This window comes from Cnephaeus nilssonii, assembly GCF_951640355.1.
Source record: "Cnephaeus nilssonii genome assembly, chromosome: 6".
Taxonomy (NCBI): domain Eukaryota; kingdom Metazoa; phylum Chordata; class Mammalia; order Chiroptera; family Vespertilionidae; genus Cnephaeus; species Cnephaeus nilssonii.
In genome coordinates, this window is record NC_137077.1 from 22,125,926 (window position 1) to 22,145,149 (window position 19,224).

The 19,224-nt window shown below is 38.3% G+C and overlaps 1 protein-coding gene across 1 annotated transcript; it reads left to right on the forward strand.

Annotated features, from left to right (window-relative positions):
• Positions 1–7,469: 7,469 nt before the first annotated feature.
• Positions 7,470–17,239, forward strand: KLRF2 (killer cell lectin like receptor F2; the record flags this gene model as incomplete). The annotated part of the gene is made up of 6 exons (XM_079775467.1): positions 7,470–7,557; positions 9,824–9,922; positions 12,966–13,013; positions 14,982–15,130; positions 15,400–15,515; positions 17,122–17,239. The coding sequence occupies 6 exons, from the start codon at positions 7,470–7,472 to the stop codon at positions 17,237–17,239; spliced, it is 618 nt and encodes a 205-aa protein (XP_079631593.1).
• Between the last annotated feature and the right edge of the window lie 1,985 nt (positions 17,240–19,224).

Sequence of the window (19,224 nt, forward strand, 5' to 3'; positions counted from 1 at the left end):
TCCTTCGGCAACAGTTCCACCCACACTTGACGGATCAATCTTAACTTCCCACTTCAATATTTGGCTTTTACTTAGGAAGCTCTTCAGGATCATTTGTTTTTATTCAGAAAGAGTAGATTCATCTAAAGGAGACACAGAAGTCAATGTACAAGGCACTGCTCCATGGTAGACACTCATCATGGTAGAAATGACTCCTGGGGGTATTGTCCTAGCAACCATTTTTAGCAGGCAAATTGACCCAGGTTGGATGTGAAGGGAGAAAAAGCTCTCTTTGGAGGTCATGTCATTTAGGTTTTTCACTTTAATAGAACACTTTATGTTAGGGAGCCATAATTAAAGCAGCCATTTTGTGTTTGTGCTACTCTCAACAATTTCTTTCCTACCTGTTCCAGTTTATTCTGTTTAGATGTAGCAGAATAAAGAGCAGTGGCACAGTGACCCACGGTACCATATTTCTGGGCAGGTGCCTCCCAAATTTGGCAAAGGACCTGACCACAGATGTTACTAAAGCCTTCCACATGCTGGGGGCTCCTGGCATTGCTGGGGAGGCCCTCCTTTCCCAGGCGGCTGTAGGAACTCACATATTCTTATTGCTCCATACAGAGTCTACATCTGAACTATCCTGTAAAGTTTTTCAATTCTCCCAAGAGTGGTAAGTAACTAGTGTCCTTCCAGAACCATGAGAGATAAAAATACTGAGGCATGCTTTAGGACATTACCACTTAATTATCACGTGTTCAGAAAGTCCATCTTAAAAGTGTTGAAAGCAAAAGAGACAGAAAGCTATGGTTTCAACTGGCTACTGAAACAAGAACAAAAATCACGTTCTCTTTCGAACTCAAGTATCATGTGGATATCTGCATGCACAAACATACACAGAGGAAAAAACAGAGGGAAAAAAAGAAAAAGGTATAGTTAAAAAGTCCTCAGAATGGAGTCATGAATATTCAAGATGATAGTGTGATGCCAGTGTTAGGTTATCAAGGCACAATTTTATTTTCAGGTCTGTCCTCATCAGAGTTATCAAATTATTTTATACTAGAGGCCTGGTGCATGAAATTTGTGCACAAGGGAGGAGGGGTCCCCTCAGCCCAGCCTACACCCTCTCCAATCTGGGACCCCTCGGGGGATGTTGGACATTCCTCTCACAATCCTGGACCGCTGGCTCCTAATCATTAACCTGCCTGCCTGCCTGATCACCCCTAACTTCCCCCCGCTGCTGGCCAGGTTGCCCCAAACTACCCCCTCCTTGTTGTTCTGGTCGCTCCATGCAGCCTGCTGTTCAGTTGTTTGGTCTTCCCTCACTAACCCCCCTGCCGGCCTGGTTGCCCCATGCAGCCTGCTTGTTTAGTTATTTGGTCATCCCTCACTAACCCCCCTGCCAGCCTGGTCGTAGGCAGCCATCTTGTAAGGGTGTGACAGTCATTTTGCATATCACCTCTTTATTATATAGGATCCCTCCTCAACAGTATAGATACATGTATTATACATAAAAGGGAGAAAACTAAAGGAAAATAGCTGATGTCCCATAAGAGTAGCACAGCGTTTGTTCTGACTGGGACACTCTGAGGGGAAAATAAAATGAGAACAGAGGAAAGAGTACAAAAGAATAAAAAGAAAGAAAATGTGATGAGAATAAGAAATGCAGCATTAAACTCTTTTGGGTGGCTCCAAATAAATAGCTCTGGTCAATTCTGTCATCACCCAAAACAAAATTATGCAAGGTAAAATACACAAGAAAAGAACAAATTACAGAATTGTTGCTTCCATCTAGGGACAGAACGAAGATTAAAAGTTTTTTTGGAAAATATATTCTACCTGTGTCATCACCAAAATATTCTAGTCATAAAACTAAGAGTGCATAATTATGAGAATATAGAGAGATTGCACTGTCATGGTTGAGTGAAATTTAGTTTTGTTGTTAACCTTTTGCACTCGGATGTCATGTGTGACTCGACACAGTTAGCATCGGTAGCAGCTCGTATGTCGAATTGTATTGAATGTATCAATAATTTGAAATATAAAAAAAATCCAAATAAATAAGTTTGTATGAAAAGAAACTCCAGTTTTTTATTCTACTGCCAGACTTTGTAAAATCTGGGGTATTTAAAAAATTAAATCCCGAGTAGAATAAAGGAATCGAGAAAAAAGCAAGCGAGTGCAAAGGGTTAAAGGAAAAACAGTCAAACCAAAATTTGAGTGGAAATATTAAACATTTGCATCACCAGAATATATCCCCTGATGTGCATTTGCAGTTCCTCCCCTATCTTTGGAATCAGCCAGCCATTAATCTACTATCAATGGAGATGAATTTTGCTGCCTTCAGAATTTTACATAAATGGAACCACATAGTATACATTCTTGAAAGCCTGCTGTCTTTTGCTCAGTATAATGCCTTTGAATTTCATCCACCTTGTTGCATAGACAAACAGTTCATTCCTTTTATTGCTGAGTAATATTTCATTATGTGGGTACATAAAAATTTGTTTATCCATTACCCAATTAGGTTGTTTCCAATTTTTGGCTATCATTAATAAAACCAGCATAAGTATTTCTGTTAAAGTCTTTCTGTAGACATTTATTTTAAAATATTTTGAGGAAATACCTTGGAGTAGAATCGTTAGGTTATATAGAGGAATGTGTTTTTTTCTCCCCCTCTATTTTTGTGATTAACATGCAATCTGTAAGGTGATGGATATGTCTATTACCTTGACTGTGGTGCTGGTATAATGGGTGTTTGCTTATGTCCAAACTCATCAAATTGCACAAATTAAATATGTGCAGTTTTCTGTATATAAATTATATTCAAATAAAGCTGTGTTTAAAAAGGGAATATATGTTTAATTTTATAAACATACTAGAGGCCCGGTGCACGAAATTTGTGCACTGGAGGGGTGTCCCTCAGCCCAGCCTGCACCCTCTCCAATCTGGGACCCCTTGGGGGATGTTCGACTGACAGGGATCAGGCCTAAACCGGCAGCCAGGCATCCCTCTCACAATCCGGGACTGCTGGCTCCTAACAACTTGCTGCCTGCCTGCCTGATTGCTCCTAACCACTTCTCTCTGCCAGCCTGATTGTCCCCTAACCGCTCCCCTGCCAGCCGGATTGATACCTAACTACTCCCCTGACACCCTGATTGCCCCCAACTGCCCTCCCCTGCTGGCCCAATCACCCACAACTGCCCTCCCCTGCAGGCCTGGTAGCCCCCAACTGCCCACCCCTGCCGGCCATCTTGTGACGACATGGGGGCAGCCATCTTGTGATGACGTGGGGCGCCCATCTTGTGATGTGAGAGCTTGAGGGTCAATTTGTATATTACCTCTTTATTATATAGGATAACATTTTCCAAAGAGGTTGTACCATTCCCATCATCAATGTAGAATAGTCCCAGTTGCTCCACATCAACAGCAGTATTTGATATGGTCTTACATTTTAACTATTCAAGTAGTTATATGATGATATCTAAATGTAGTTTAATTTACACATTTTTAATGATCTGTTGAGCATTCTCATGGCCTTATGCCAATTAATACATATACATGATAGATAGATATATAATGAGTTGTAATCTATATATATAAAAAACAAGTGGTATAACATTGTAACCACTGAACAACCGGTGGCGCACTAACCACCAGGGGGTAGATGCTCAATGAAGGAGCTGCCCCCTGGTGGTCAGTGTGCTCCCACTGTGTGAGAGCCACTCAGCCTTTAGCCGGCTGCATGAGCCTCTCCCGCCTCTGGCAGGTGCAATCTCCAGCAAACAGGCTGAAGTCCCAATGCCTGGGTGGTGGAGGTGTAGCCGGAATGACCAGGGATCAGCAGTGGCTGGCCCCTGGAACTCTCCCTTCAGACCCTGCAGCTGCACTGCACCCCTTACCTATTGCCCTTTGAGTCTCTGGTTGCAGGCTCGGGAAAATCCCACAGAGGCACTTCACAAATGTACTGCCTGGGCCGGCCCCCATCTCAAGAGCAAGTGCTGGTGAAGTCCAGCCCAATGACCAACATCCACGTGTGTCTGCAGGCGAGCCCTTTGCAACTTCTACCTACCACCCGGCCCTGGCCCCATCTCCCGGAAAGGTCCGCAACCTGGCACCCAATACCTGCTCCTGGATCCCTGTTTGGTTCAGGCAGCCCCACACTTGGGCTGGGGGTTGTGTGGAAAAATCACCCCCTATACTCCGCTGGTACAATCTACTGTGAACAAATGCAGCATGGAACACTTGAGCATGACTAGGATGACCTTGATACTGACGCCGGCCCCCTGAAACTCCCCCTCAGGCATCAGGGCCATGTTCTACCCCTTGGCTATTGCCGTGTTCCTTTGGATGTGGAACTGAAATATTAAGAACGCGCCTTACCCTGGACTGCGATCCGCCTTCCCCTCCTTCCTCCCTACCACCCTCAACTGCCACTTCCAAGCTGGACTGGTCCCCACCTCCAGAGAGAGAAAATCCCAATCTGATGAGCGGGTCTCCCACGGGTGTCTGTAGCAGAGTCCATCGCACCCTTCCCAGGCCTGGCCTACATCCAGGCTCCCTCTGGGCTCCCACGTTTCCCACAGATCCCCAGTGGCTCCTGTGGGCGGGCCCAAGGATGGCAGCTCCTGTGGATGGATACCTCCCCAGCGGCGGTGCTGATACCCGGCCCCGGGATGTCCACAGCTCAGCCAGAACTTGCCCCAAGGCACATACCCATAAGCCTACAGGTACAATTTCCGGGGAACGAATGGAGTGCGGACACTCAGAGTAACCAGGACAAGCCTGATATCACTGCCAGGCTCCTGAACTCTGCCTTGGGCATAGAGATAAAATCTCATCCCTTACTGATTGCCCCAGAGCTACAGAGGAAGGCAGCAATATAAAAATGGCCATAAGGTGGCGATTGTGGTGAAAGTCAGAGAAATGGATCTGAAGGGTGGGGGCATGGGAGAGAGAGCACCTCCTCCCTCCAAGATCCCCAACTTTGTAGTGTTCACCTCTGAGCACCTCTTATCCAGCTCTGAGCGGTAGAAAGAGTTCAGCACGGCCCAAGCTGTTCACTGGGGACCTCCTGGCTCGCCAGGCATGACTCTGGCCACAGAAGGGACTTTTGGAAATAGTTTTTCAGGAAGCTGCGGGGAGGACAGACTACCCACGCAACTTCCTGGTGGCTCAGGGAACATGGAAACTCCCGGGGGCACATGGGCATGGGCTCCTGATTTCCTTTCAATGTCCCACCCCTTAGCTATTGTTCTCATAGCTTTGTGCACTAGGCCACTAGTCTGTAATAATAAAAGGGTAATATGCTAATTAGACCTGACGTCTTCTTGACGTCCTTCCTGACAAGCCAGGGCTGGAGGGAAGCCAGAGGAGGGAAGCAGCCGGGGTCCTGGGTGACAGAGGGAAGCCAGTGCTGGCAGCCGGGGAAAGGAAGGCCTACTCTTGCACAAATTTTCATGCATCGGGCCTCTTAGTGTATAAATAATATAGAAACAATCATTTTGTCAGATACATGTATTACAGATATTTTCCACCATTTGCAGAGAATCTTTTCATGGAATTTCATAAGAATACTTCTTTACTGTTTTGCCCAGGTATATGTCAGTTCTCCTGATTCCTGCCATAAGATATCTTAGTGAGAACTAGCTCATTTTGACATATCTCAGAACATGATATAGCTATTATGAAGAATAGATTCATTACATTAATGACATTAGGCTAATTGTACCTGGTGAAGAATAAGCAGTAAAGAGTCTATAACTTTAGTATGATATTCATTCACCAGCAGGAATATGATCTCATGTGACCAATTTGACCTAATAGATCCTAAAATTTGAAATGTAGAGCAGCATTCTATCATAAACTCAAAAGGAGCATATTGGAGGCTAGGCCTGAGCAATTCCAAAAAGGTACAGTAAACTACATGAGCAGATGGCTCAAACTCCCATGGTATATTTCTGTATTAATTTTCTCTCTTCACCTGAACCATGTACATAGACTTGGTGCAAGAGAGGGAAAGGGTTCCATATGATCACATAGTGGAGAAGTAAAAAGAAAAGTTTTATCACTGAATATGAAATGTATGACTGCTAAAAATAGATGCCACATTATAGTCCCATTCAGGGGGTTCCCTTGAAAAACAAGTGGAGTTAAATTAAATCTTTGAGTTAAACAGAAATTTGGGTGATATATCTGGCTGTTCATCTAGCAGGAAAGATGAGTATCTAGCGATATAAATCTAAAATGACTCATATTCAGAGATTAACGGGTTCATTGGCTGGTCAAGAACTCAAAAAGAACAAAATTAGAACATTAGTGACAAAGAGATTTGAGGGAGAAGTATGCATAGGGATTATTCAGAATGAACACAGATTGTTAAGAAGTTAATTCCTAGGTAAATACCCACAATTTTTGATAACCAGAGTTGAGGAAGAGACTTTCAATAATCAGGTAGACAGAATGGTATGTGGTGTGGGCATCAGGAAGCCTCTTTCTCCAGACACTCTGATGTTTGATCAATGGACTAATACAGAATGGCCATGCAACTGAGATGAGTCCTATGCCCGGGATCAATAAAGTTGTCATCTACTACCCAAGGATGCCCTGGAGCTGAGTGCCCAATGTGTCAAATGCAATGGCCAAATCTGTGTCCCAGATTAAGATACCAATTCTGAGAGGGACAGCAGGCTAGCTTGGTGGGAGATTACATTGTGACTACCATATTGAAGAGGGAAATAGTGGGTTTTAATAAGGTATACTCTTAATCCAATAATGAATTTGACTTCCTGCCCACAGATCTACTGTAGTACCACAAGGACTTCATAGTATGTTAGATCCATCTCCCTTGTATTCAATTTACCATCACCTCTGCACTGATCATTTCTTGGAGAGTCACCTCAGACCATCATAGCCATACCTCTCACAGGGATTTTGGGTAATTATTTAAAATAACTGTTATGACAACTGGTTAAATGTAGGTCTGATATTACCTTTCTTCATGCCCTCATTATATGCTCCTCTCACCACTGGCCTGTGATTTACCAATCACCACTAAAAAGTGATAATTTCCTCTGTGTATGCATGCACAACACTGACATATAGTAAAGATAGTAACCTTTAAAAGTTTTATTCTTATCTAGCCAAGCACTGGTTTTGTTTGTTTGGTATTTATATATTTTTTTCTCATTCGAATATAGACAGTATGTTTGTCTTCTTCATTTTTATGTTCCTAATATACTGCACACAAATGACTGGTACATAGTAAGTGTCCAATAAATATTTGTTGAAAAGAATGAAGCAAAATACCCACTTTTACTTGGCAGGATACATAATTTTACTCAGAAATTAATATGTCTGTCCATTTCATTCACCAACACATCCTGTGTGGTCAGACTATTTTTGGACTTCCTTTTAGTCTTTGGTACATTGTGCTAGCAGGAATATTCATCCAACGCTGAAACTATTCTCTATTTTCTTGGTAATATCACATGAAAATATTTGAGGAGATGGAGACTGAAGATGGCTACATGAAGCTGAATTTCAAGGATCGTTTTAAATCCAGGCAGAGATCTAAAGGTAGGAATATTGTTATTTCTCACTCAGACTTGAGTTTAAAATTGCATTATTCTCATAGGAAGACAATTATCTTTGAATAATTTTAAAGTATTAAAAATAACTATATTCTGGGATTTTACAAAATGGTCATATGTTGCCTAAGATAGGTTATTTAGACTCATTTTCTCATCAACAATAAAAAAATAAACAAAAAACCCCCACAGTACTTTTGTAGCCATGGGGGCATCGAAATGCTAATAGATAATGTATAACCTTCTCAATGTGGTATAATAAGAATACAAAGGTAACTTTCAAGTAAAAGGTCAAAGTTAGCATTTTCATAAAAATTATTCCTCCTACAAAACATAAGATTCTTGAAGGCAAATCTTTGGGTATGATATCTGTGTGAAGATGCTTATTATACTCAGAGGTAAAGATCTAGTGCCGAGGGTGGGAGTAACAGTGGTCCTATAGCATTTTACTGCTTAAAAAGACATTTTTGTATACACAGATTATATTTTATTAATCTTCTAAAAAGAGCCATGGGGCTGGCAGAATAACCCACTGGGAATGAGAGTTGGCAAAATAAATGACAATACTAATCTTTGCTGTTTAGGATTGCTGTATCTGGTCAAGGCTGTTTTGTTTTCAGATCTGTTACAGGTTTTATAGACAAGTTTTATATGCAGCATATTGATTTGGCAATGAGTTTAAAATTTCCCTTCCTGGTAAGCATGAAACCAGCTAACTTTGGATAAACATGCCTAGGATAGGTATTCCCTCATAATGTGCAGAAATAGATTTTGAGGGTTTTTAGCTAAGTAGAGGTCTTTCTACTTTTGCCGGAGGGAAGAAATATCCACAGGCCAGAAAATAAAAAGAAAAATAAACTTACTTGGGACTTATTTTGAAATACAGACAATTGAGTAGTAAATTTCAAAAGTTTTACCACAAACAGCACATCTTATAACTATGTATTATAGATATAAAGAGATACACTAGGTCCATAGAAATCAATTGAAATGAAGCATCCAGGTACATCCAGATGGGAGAAAGAGCACTCTTTTGTTACAACCTAGAACAGTGATTCTCAACCTTATTCACTGCACTCTTTTATTACAACCTAAAATAGTGATTCTTAACCTTTTTTTCATCTCATGACATGCATAAACCATTTACTAAAAGTCTGCAGCACACCAAAAAATATGTTTTTTGTCATTTTTTAATTTGAAAATCTAAGGGAAAAGAGATAAGTCTCCTGACTAGTAAATAGATATTGCATGTTTTAAAAATTCTTGTAGCACATCGGTTGAAAATCACTGACTTAGAACTATTTGTGAAATGTATGACTATGGTGATGAAATTAAGTGCATGTTTATTTATAAGCCAATACAAATTTGGGAATAATTACCTGAGTATCAAATTACTTGACTTTCTCTTTGGCCACTAGCAAGGCAAATTGGCTAGAATGCTTTTAGATTGAAATAATATTCCTATGATTATATTAAACAATATTCCTAATTCTCCGGAGGTTCCTCATTTATTCCTCTTTAAAGAGACAATTCCTGCAAACTTTGATCCAAATTAGTACTATGCCAACGTTCTGTAAATGCAGCATTGATGGGAGAGCTAAGTAGCTTAGGCTGACACTGATTCCTGTCTGAAAATTCAAAACCAGGGATATACAATATATCATATGTAAAGGTGAGATAACATGTGAATATTCCCACTACAGTGACTGGAACATAATAGAACTTCAATAATGTTCCTTTCCTTCTTTTATTTCCTGCAGTGAGCCATTAAAATAAATAATACCCATCACATATATACACTTGGCACTGAACAATCCAAAAATGAAATTAAGAAAAAGAGTCCCATCTATGATAGCAATATACATACAGAACATAATCACATATTTAATTTCTATTTTTCCATATGTAATATATGAAATATAGAATATATATATTACATATTATTTATATAGTATATACTACATAGTATTCTGTGTAATATAAAGATCATAGAAGATATATTTATATTATATATAATGTTATGTTATATATACAATACAAATTTTATATAGTTATATTGTATTTTATATAGTAATACGTAATACATATAATACTATATATTATGAATTGTGTATATTTATATAATATATAATTTAATAAATAATGCTAAGTTATAAAAAAATATCACCAAACAATTAACAAAGACAGGAAAATGTGTTTAAAGTGAATTATCACAAGAGTTCTAAAATTAATGAAAAAACAAATCAACATTTCAGATTTTGCACTGTATCTACATTATTATGGCATTTTGCTAGTATTTGGATCCATCGGGATCCTTATTTACCTGATGACAGTGATTGGCCTGAACTTTTCAAGTGAGTATGGAGTTTTTATTTATTTTTTCTATCTTAGAAGATAAACTGATCTTTACTTTTTCTTAATATCAAGTTCTGCTCCACATGTAGTCCAAAATTGGTAAATTAAACTTTCTAGCCATATGTCATGTTACAAAATTATTTTAAACTTAAGAAAAATTAAGAAACATTCAAATATAATATATGCACTTATTCTGCATCTTTTTTAAAAAAAAATAAACTTCCAGTGAAAAGTTGACTTATTATGTGCTTATTCGTATTACTTTGAAAGAGAATAATTTAAGTGTATTAATATGCTAGTTAAAACAGGGGAGGGGGACCTGTTTGAAAACCCTGTTAGGTGGACTTCTGCACCTTCCCCCCTCTTAAATGGTATTCAATGTGTGTATTATGTGTTCAATCTTTTTTAAAACAACCAGACCAATGGATGGATTCATGGTTTCTACAGTTTTCTAAATAATGCAACTAAGAAGCTGAAGACACTTGATATAATAAAATGGGAGTTTCTGGAATAAGAAGAAATAACAAAAAAGAATATACAAAAAGTAGGTATGAGGTTTAAGAATAGCCTCATCCATCTTGAGAAGGAAAAACACCAGTTGGAGGTATCACAATATCAGATATCACACTATGCTACAAGGCCAATGTAATTAAACAGCCTGGTACTAGCATAAGAACAGGCATATAGATCAATGGAGCAGAACAGAGAGCCCAGAAATAAACCCATGCCTATGGTCAATTAATTTTTAACAGAGGTTGCAAGAGCCTACATAGGAGTCAAGACAGTCTCTTCAATAAATGGTGTTAGGAAAATTGGACAGAACCATGCAAAAACATAAAACTAGACTATCAACTTACACCATACACAATAATAAATTAAAAGTGGAAAAAAGACTTAAATGTAAGCTGTGGAACCATAAAAATTCTAGAAAATACATAGGCAGTAAATCTCAGATATCTCTCTTAGCAATATTGTTACCAATGCATCTCCCAGGGCAGTGGTCAGCAAACTCCTTAGTCAACACAGCCAAATATCAACAGTACAACGATTGAAATTTCTTTTGAGAGCCAAATTTTTTAAACTTAAACTTCTTCTAATGTCACTTCTTTAAAATAGACTCGCCCAGGCCGTGGTATTTTGTGGAAGAGCCACACTCAAGGGGCCAAAGAGCCGCATGTGGCTCGCGAACCGCAGTTTGCTGACCACGGTCCTAAGGCAAAGGAAACAAAGGGAAAAATAAACAAATTTGACTAAAAAGCTTCACCATAGCAAAAGAAGCCATCAACAAATTGAAAAGGGAACCCACTGTATGGGAGAACATATTTGCCAGTGATACATCTGATAAGGGATTAATTTCCAAAATATACAAAGAATTTATACAACTTAACACCAGGAAAACAAATAATCCAATTAAAAAATGGGCAAAGGGCCTGAATAGACACTTCTCCAAAGAGGACACACAGATGGCCAATAGACATATGAAAAATTGTTCAATGTCATTAATCATTAGAAAGATGTAAATTTAATTAACATGAGATATCACCTCAAACCTACCAGAATGGCTATCATTAATAAATCAATGAGCAACACGTGCTGGCAAGGATGTGGAGAAAAGGAAACCCTAGTGCACTGTTGGTGGGAATGCAGACTGGTGCAGCCACTGTGGAAAATAGTATGGAGTTTCCTAAAAAAAATAAAAAATGGAACTGCTTTTTAATCCAGTGATTCCACTTCTAGGCATATATCCTAAGAACCCCAAAACACCAATCAGAAAGAATATATGCACTCCTGTATTCATCGCAGTGTTATTTATTATACCCATGATCTAGAAACAGTCCAAGTGCCCCTCAGTAGATGAGTGGATAAAAAAGCTATGGTGCATTTACACAATGGAATACTACATGGCCATATAAAAGAAGGAACTCTTATCTTTTGTGACAACATGGTTGGACCTGAAGATTATTATGCTAAACAAAATAAGGCAGTCAGAGAAATATAAATACATATTATCTCACTTATATGTGGAATCAAATGAGCAAAATAAACTGACAAAATAGAAATAGAGGCATGGATACATGGAACAGACTGACAGATGTCAGAGGGGAGAGGAGTGGGGAGAACTGGAAGAAAGAAGGTGAAGAGATTAGCCAAAGAACATACACTGAGTGGCCAGATTATTATGATCTCTGAACGCATAATAATCTGTTATTATGATCTCTGAACGCATAATAATCTGGCCACTCAGTGTGTGTGTGTGTGTGTGTGTGTGTGTGTGTGTGTGTGTGTATACATATGTATTAGAGCCCGGTGCATGAATTTGTGAATTTGTGCGTGGGTGGGAACTGGCCAGCCTGGCCAGGGGAAGGGACATGAGTGGTTGGCTGGCCTGCCTACTGGTTGAACTCCTGTTCGAGGGGACAATTTGCATATTAGCCTTTTATTATATAGGATATACACTGAGTGGCCAGATTATTATTCATTCAGAGATCATAATAATCTGGCCACTCAGTGTATATGCAAATAATCCAATTAAAAATGGGCAAAGGACCAGAGTAGATACTTCTCCAAAGAGGACACACAGATAGCCAAAAGACATGAAAAATTGCTCAATGTCGCTAATCAGTAGAAAGATGTAAATTAAATCCACAATGAGATACAACCTCAAACCTACCAGAATAGCTATCATTAATATATCAACAAACAACAAGTACTGGCCAGGATGTGGAGAAAAGGAAACCTGGGTGGAGGTGGGCAAATGGAAGAGGGGAAGGGGAACATCTATAATAGTGTCAACAATTTTTTAAAAAAGGAATGAATGCAATATTTAGAATTGTGATTAGCACTCAAAAGAATAAAAATAGATATGATTAAGAAATGGCTAATTCTGGGGAAGGAGAGGAGTAGAAGCCTAGTATAAGAGAAATACTTTCAGTTTTTATTTGCATGTCTTTATCTTATGTTAGTATTTTTATTCTCATATACCTAAATTGCTTTTTATTAAATGTTACTCATTATATATTTTTTTATTTGCACCGAGTATAGATAAAAAAATGGATTTCTCACAGAATGTAAATATCAGCAGCCTAGCAGGTAATGTTTGTTTGTTGTTTGTTTGGTTGGTTTTGTCTGTAATGTGCTTCTCTGTTTGAATCAAGAAATTTCAACCAACTGGTCACATAAATTTAGGCAAATTAAATATCAGTTTTTTTTAACTTTCAAATGGCGATATGATAACTATGTCATAGAATATTTAGTGTAGTTTAAACCAGCTGTGATGGTTAATTTTGTGTGTCTACTTGACCTGGCCATACATGATATTCAATATTTGGTCTAACACTAGTCCAGATGTTGCTGTGAAAGTACTTTTTAGAAACACTAGCATTTAAATCAGTAGATTTTAGTAAAACAGGTTATCCATCCTTTGCTAAATGATACTTAAATGTTATGTCTTAAAGGTGGCCGAAATTATGACTGGTTAATTTTTGTACCTTACAATGTGGTCACCCTGCTAATTCTAGTAATCATCTGTCACCTTGCAGATCTATCACCATATTTTTTATTAAATTCCCTATCCCCTTTTCACCCATGGCCAGGCTGGCCGGACCCCACCCATGCACGAATTCATGCACCGGGCCTCTATTATACATATATATACACATATATACTGAGTGGCCAGATTATTATGCATTCAGAGATCATAATAATCCCCTTTTCCACCCATCTCTCCACCCCTTCCCTTCTGGTAACCATCCCTTTGGTCTGTTTCTATGAGTCTATTTTTGTGTTGTTTTGATTTTAGATTCTACATATACCAGTAAGTGAAACCATATGATATTGGTCTTTCTCTGCCTGACTTATTTAACTTAGCATAATATCCTCTATATGCATTCACGTTGTCACAAATGGCAAGATTTCATTCTCTCTAATTACTGCATAATATTTCTTTATATATATATATATATATATATATATATATATATATATATATATATATATGAAGCTCCTAGAACCATAAGAAATGCAAAAATTTCACTGTTAATAACTCATTCTCGAATTGCCCCCTTGAAAATCAAATTGCCCTCCTGTGAGGCATGTGCCCACATTGGGAACCACTGCTCTAAATTAACTTATCTTTTAATGTTCAATTGTACTTCCACTTCAAAAACAAAGCCTTCATATATATCACATATACATGATATACAGTATATAAATATATATTGTGAGGTATTTATGCACTTCAGTTCTCTATTGTATGCTTTGAATCTTTATTTGCTATTTTTTTTCATATCACTTCATATTATTATTATTTTTTAAGAATTTCTTCCTCAGTACTTCAACTGCCCTTTTGTTCTTTTATTTTTCTCTTTCATAGATGCCATGTTCTTTGGAAGCTTGCTTAGACCAAGTTAATGGCCTTTTAGGCTTCCTCCACATGAATAAGAGTTCACTTTTGAATAACAAGAATGATATGTCGCAGGTGGTGGGGGATATCAGGATTTTAGAGATGCTTAGGTGGGGCATGGCCAAAAAAAGGTTGGGAACCACTGATTTAGATTATGCAAATAAAGGGAAAACGATTGAAGGCTAAGGGAACAGTATAAAGGAAAAACACAGGAGGATATACTAGTATGTATCCAATGCAATGGAGTAAGTAATGGTAGTGGTAAGTAATCTCCCAGAAATGAAGTGCCAGTTGTAAAGAAAACCTTGAGAGAAAGGAATTAGAATCAAATAACGAATGGACTTAAACAACAGGCTTTTACTTTTTCAGTTAATAAACAATCAAAATATTATACAATTGTTTCTTCTAACTATACAGGCCAGAATTCACAAGCTTTGCTCTTTCCAAACCTGTCACCCAAAACCCTGCCCCCAGTACTGGAAATACACAAATGAATAAATGAATCTCATTTTTATTCTAATAGAGCTGCCTTTTAATCACAAAAAAAAGTGAATTGGTAAAGGTCTATTTTCCAGTCAATCACATTAGATACTATTTATACTTTCTCTATTAACTGTAGACTTTACTTAACTTTTTCTTCATACATTTTCTTTCAGGAAATAATTATATATGCCCAAATGACTGGCTGCTGAATGAAGGGAAGTGTTACAAGTTTTCAACGTTTTCTAAAACTTGGAATGAGAGTCAGCGTGACTGTTCAAAGCTCCAGGCACATTTGCCGGTGATTCACAATTTGAAAGAGCTGGTGAGGAGTCAAAAACAGGGTCTAAGTGCCCAGGGAAAAATTCTAGGTGCAATTCTAAAAAGTGTGGCTGGTTTATAGTCATTGATTTGAACATCCATTAGCCATAATGTAATTACCATTGTTTATGATTTCAAAAACCCTTATTACTTATGAAATAAATGATTATTTTCTTTATCAAGTACCTTACTCTGGCACATTACCTTACTCTATAGAAGGCATTGACATGTTTTTGAATAAATGAATGAATGAATATACTGTTTTGTCTCTAGGAATTCATACAGAAGAGTTTAAAACCTGGATGTCCTAGTTGGATTGGATTATACGTTATATCCCCAGGAAAGCAATGGATGTGGATAAATAAACACCCTCTTGTGGAACTAAAACAGTAAGTAGTTATTTGAAGCAGAGGGATGATGTAATGATGCTGTTTTATTTATAGAAAAATATTTTTAATTAAGCTTCCTTGATTTTCAAGATTTTTCTTTCTTTCTTCTTACCTGCCTTCTTTTAAAATTATTTTTCTCTCCTTTCTTCTTTCTGCCTCCCCTTTTTTTGGTGGGGTAGGGGGTTGGAATAAATAATGTTGAGAAATAGAGTTAGAAAATATTCATTATGGCATTTGGAAATGGTTATTTGTCAAAAATTGACTACTTAAAAATGTTTAAACTTATTTGAATCTCATTTAAAATAATGTTAAGCAAATATTTCCTATATAGTAAATATAAAAATAAAATTTACATATAAATAAAAACACCCAGACTATGTAAAAATGCCTCTTGAATTGATATCTGAAAGTATGAATTTAAAATTCTGCCCTTAGAAAATTCTTCCAAACTTATTAATATCCATTTGTTCAACTGTATGAAAAGGAGAATGAAGCTTTCCTCACAATGTTCTTGTGTGAACAACATAAGGTAATGCATGGAAGAGTGCTTTAACATCCCTAAGTGTCATATACATTCACCAGTTCTCCTCTGCGCACTCATTTTCTTTGCACATTACACTATTAGAGCACCTGAGACCTGGCAAGTTGCAGCAAAGCCACAGAGTCAGAGTGATTTCAGGCTGGATATTTATACTTCTATTCTCCATCATCTTTCATGAATATAAAACTAAGGCATCCAGTACTGTTCATTTTTTGGACTTATTTTGATTGTAATCTTTGAAAATATTAGTAAAATATATGTAGGCTCATTTTACTTGGAAACTGACATATTGTTAGGGTAATACATCTTTTTTAAAAGCTTTAATTTGATTATTTAACAAAAAATGATGTGCAGATGGTTATAATAGTGTTTGATTTTTATATTTTAAACAAGAATCAGTAACTAAAAAATAGTTTTAAAAAATAGCTTTCTCCAAAAATATTCTAACTACACATTTTCCTAGCCCTATTACACTATGGAAGTTAAACAAGGAAGTTAACATTATCTAAACAGTTTCACTTAACTTTAAAAAGTAATTTTTTTTCTATGTTACTGCTTTGTAACTCCCATTAATATATTATGTCTTTACCAAAACTTCCATTTTAACATCTAATTACCTTTTAAAGAACAGTATTTATGCTGCCATGTGGAAAATTAATATATAGAAACAAAATTGAAACTGAAGTTCATTTAGAAGCCAATGACCAGAGATATGGAAGAGGTATCAGTAGCCTGGATTAGAAGTGAATAAATGTGAGGATTTATCTTGGGATAGAATACCCAGGGCTTGCTCATATACTTAATGAGAATGGAGAGGGAAGGAAGAGACAGGGATTCTTATAGTCTTCAAGTTTGAACTGATGCTATTCCAATAAGAGAGACATTTGGTTGGAGGTTCAAGGGGTTGGGGAGGGCTTGACTGGGAAGCAAATCAAGAGTGCCCAAATATAATCATTGGCAACATTTGAGGAGATACCTATACCAGTTTGGCTGAAGAAGACTTTAACAAATATAATTATCATTATAAAAATATAAATTCTCTAAAGTCTGACCTTTATCTCCTAGTTTTTCAATGATTGGACCAACTGATAGCATGAGCTGTGCTGTCACAACAAGAAATCAAGTGTATTCTGAAGACTGTGGCTCCAAATTTAATGGCATTTGCCAGAGAGATGTTTCCTGAACAATAAAAGCAAATCTGTGCATTTAAATAAGAAAGTGGTAGAAGTGTGTATGGATGTTAACAGTGGTTATCCATTTTTTTGGTAAATTTACTTCGGTTTCATTCAAATATAAATTTTTAAAATATTTGTATAGAAATAAAACTTCAAAATAAAAAAATATATTTATATTTAGACTAGAGGCCTGGTTCATGAAATTCGTGCACAAGGGGGGAATGTGTGTTCCTCAGTCCAGTCTGCACCCTCTCCAATATGGGACATCCCTCTCACAATCCAGGACTGCTGGCTCCCAACCGCTTGCCTGCCTGCCTGCCTGATTGCCCCTAACTGCTTCTGCCTGCCAGCCTGATCACCCCCTAACCACTCCCCTGCCAGCCCGATCGACGGCCAACTGCTCCCCTGCCAGCCCGATTACCCCTAACTGCCTTTTCCTGCTGGCTTGGTCGCCCCTAACTGCCTTCCCCTGCTGGCCTGGTTGCCCCCAACTGCCCTCCCCTGCAGGCCTGGGTCCCCCCCAAATGTCCTCCCCTGCAGGACTGGTTGCCCCAAACTGCCCTCCTCTGCCAGCCTGGTTACCCCTAACTGCTTTCCCTTGCAGGCCTGATACCCCCCAACTGCCCTCCCCTGCCAACCTGGTTGCCACTAACTGCTCTCCCCTGCAGGCCTGGTCGCCCCCAACTGCCCTCCTCTGCCAGCCTGGTCACCCCTAACTGCCCTCCCCTGCAGGCCTGGTCCCCTTCAACTGCCCTCCCCTGTAGGCCTGGTCCCCCCCAACTGCCCTCTCCTGCAGGTCTGGGTCCCCCATAACTGTCCTTCCCTGCAGGCCTGTTTGCCCCCAACTGTCCTCCCCTGCAGGCCTGGTTGTCCCCAACTGCCCTCCCCTGCAGGCCTGATTGCCCCCTACTGTCCTCCCATGCAGGCCTGGTTGCCACTAACTGCCCTCCCCTGCAGCCCTGGGTCCCCCCCCCAACTGTCCTCCCCTGCAGGCCTGGTTGCCCTCAACTGCCCTTCCCTGCTGGCCTGGTCACCCCCAACTGTCCTCCCATACAGTCCTGGTCCCTTCCAACTGCCCTCCCCTGCTGGCCTGATCACCCACAACTGCCCTCCCTTGCTGGCCATCTTGTGGCGGCCATCTTGTGTCCACATGGGGGAGGCCATCTTGTGTGTTGGAGTGATGGTGTATTTGCATATTACCTCTTTATTATATAGGATAAGAAAATATAATTTCTTATTGTTTTAATGTCTAAAAAAATAATTAAATTTAATCTTTTTCTAATCCTGCCTATTTCCCATGTGTGTTCTATTCCTTGGTTTCTAACTCTTTCTGAGCATTTGGTAAAACAATAGACCAGACACATAGATACAGATATGCCACTTTTTTCTTTATGGTAGGCTTTTACCCCAAGTTGACTGTTTTCAATTTTATAAAAAAGAAATCAAACTTTCAGCTGGTAATAAAGTATTCAGGTGTTGTAAGCATAAGTTGTCTATTTGTAGTGACATGTTTTTAGTGTGATTTTAGAATTTATTCTCCTTTAATAAAATTTATGTTAAATATATTGAGAACTGTCTTATCCCCTTAGTTTTCTAACTGAAAGTCTATTAAAAAGTAAAGTTTCTAATTTTTCCTCTTATTTATTCAAAACACATTCATATTACAAAATAAATACCAAAGTTTGTGTCCACCTTATAAGTGAGGTAGTTATTTAAGCTCAAGAAGTTGTGTGTAGTTAATTCTAAATCATCAGGAATTTATACCCTATTAACTGTGACTCAAAGAAAAAACAAAAAGAGGGATGAGTTATTCTAAATTGCTAAGCAATTAACAAAATTAACTTGTAACCATGAACCGACAATAAAAATAAAACCTATATTATGAACCAAATTTAACACATCTACCTATAATGCCCAATAGTGTCTAAAAATGATCATTTTCAAATTTTCTTGGTTGCAACATGATGCATAGATGTAATATGCCCATACTTGA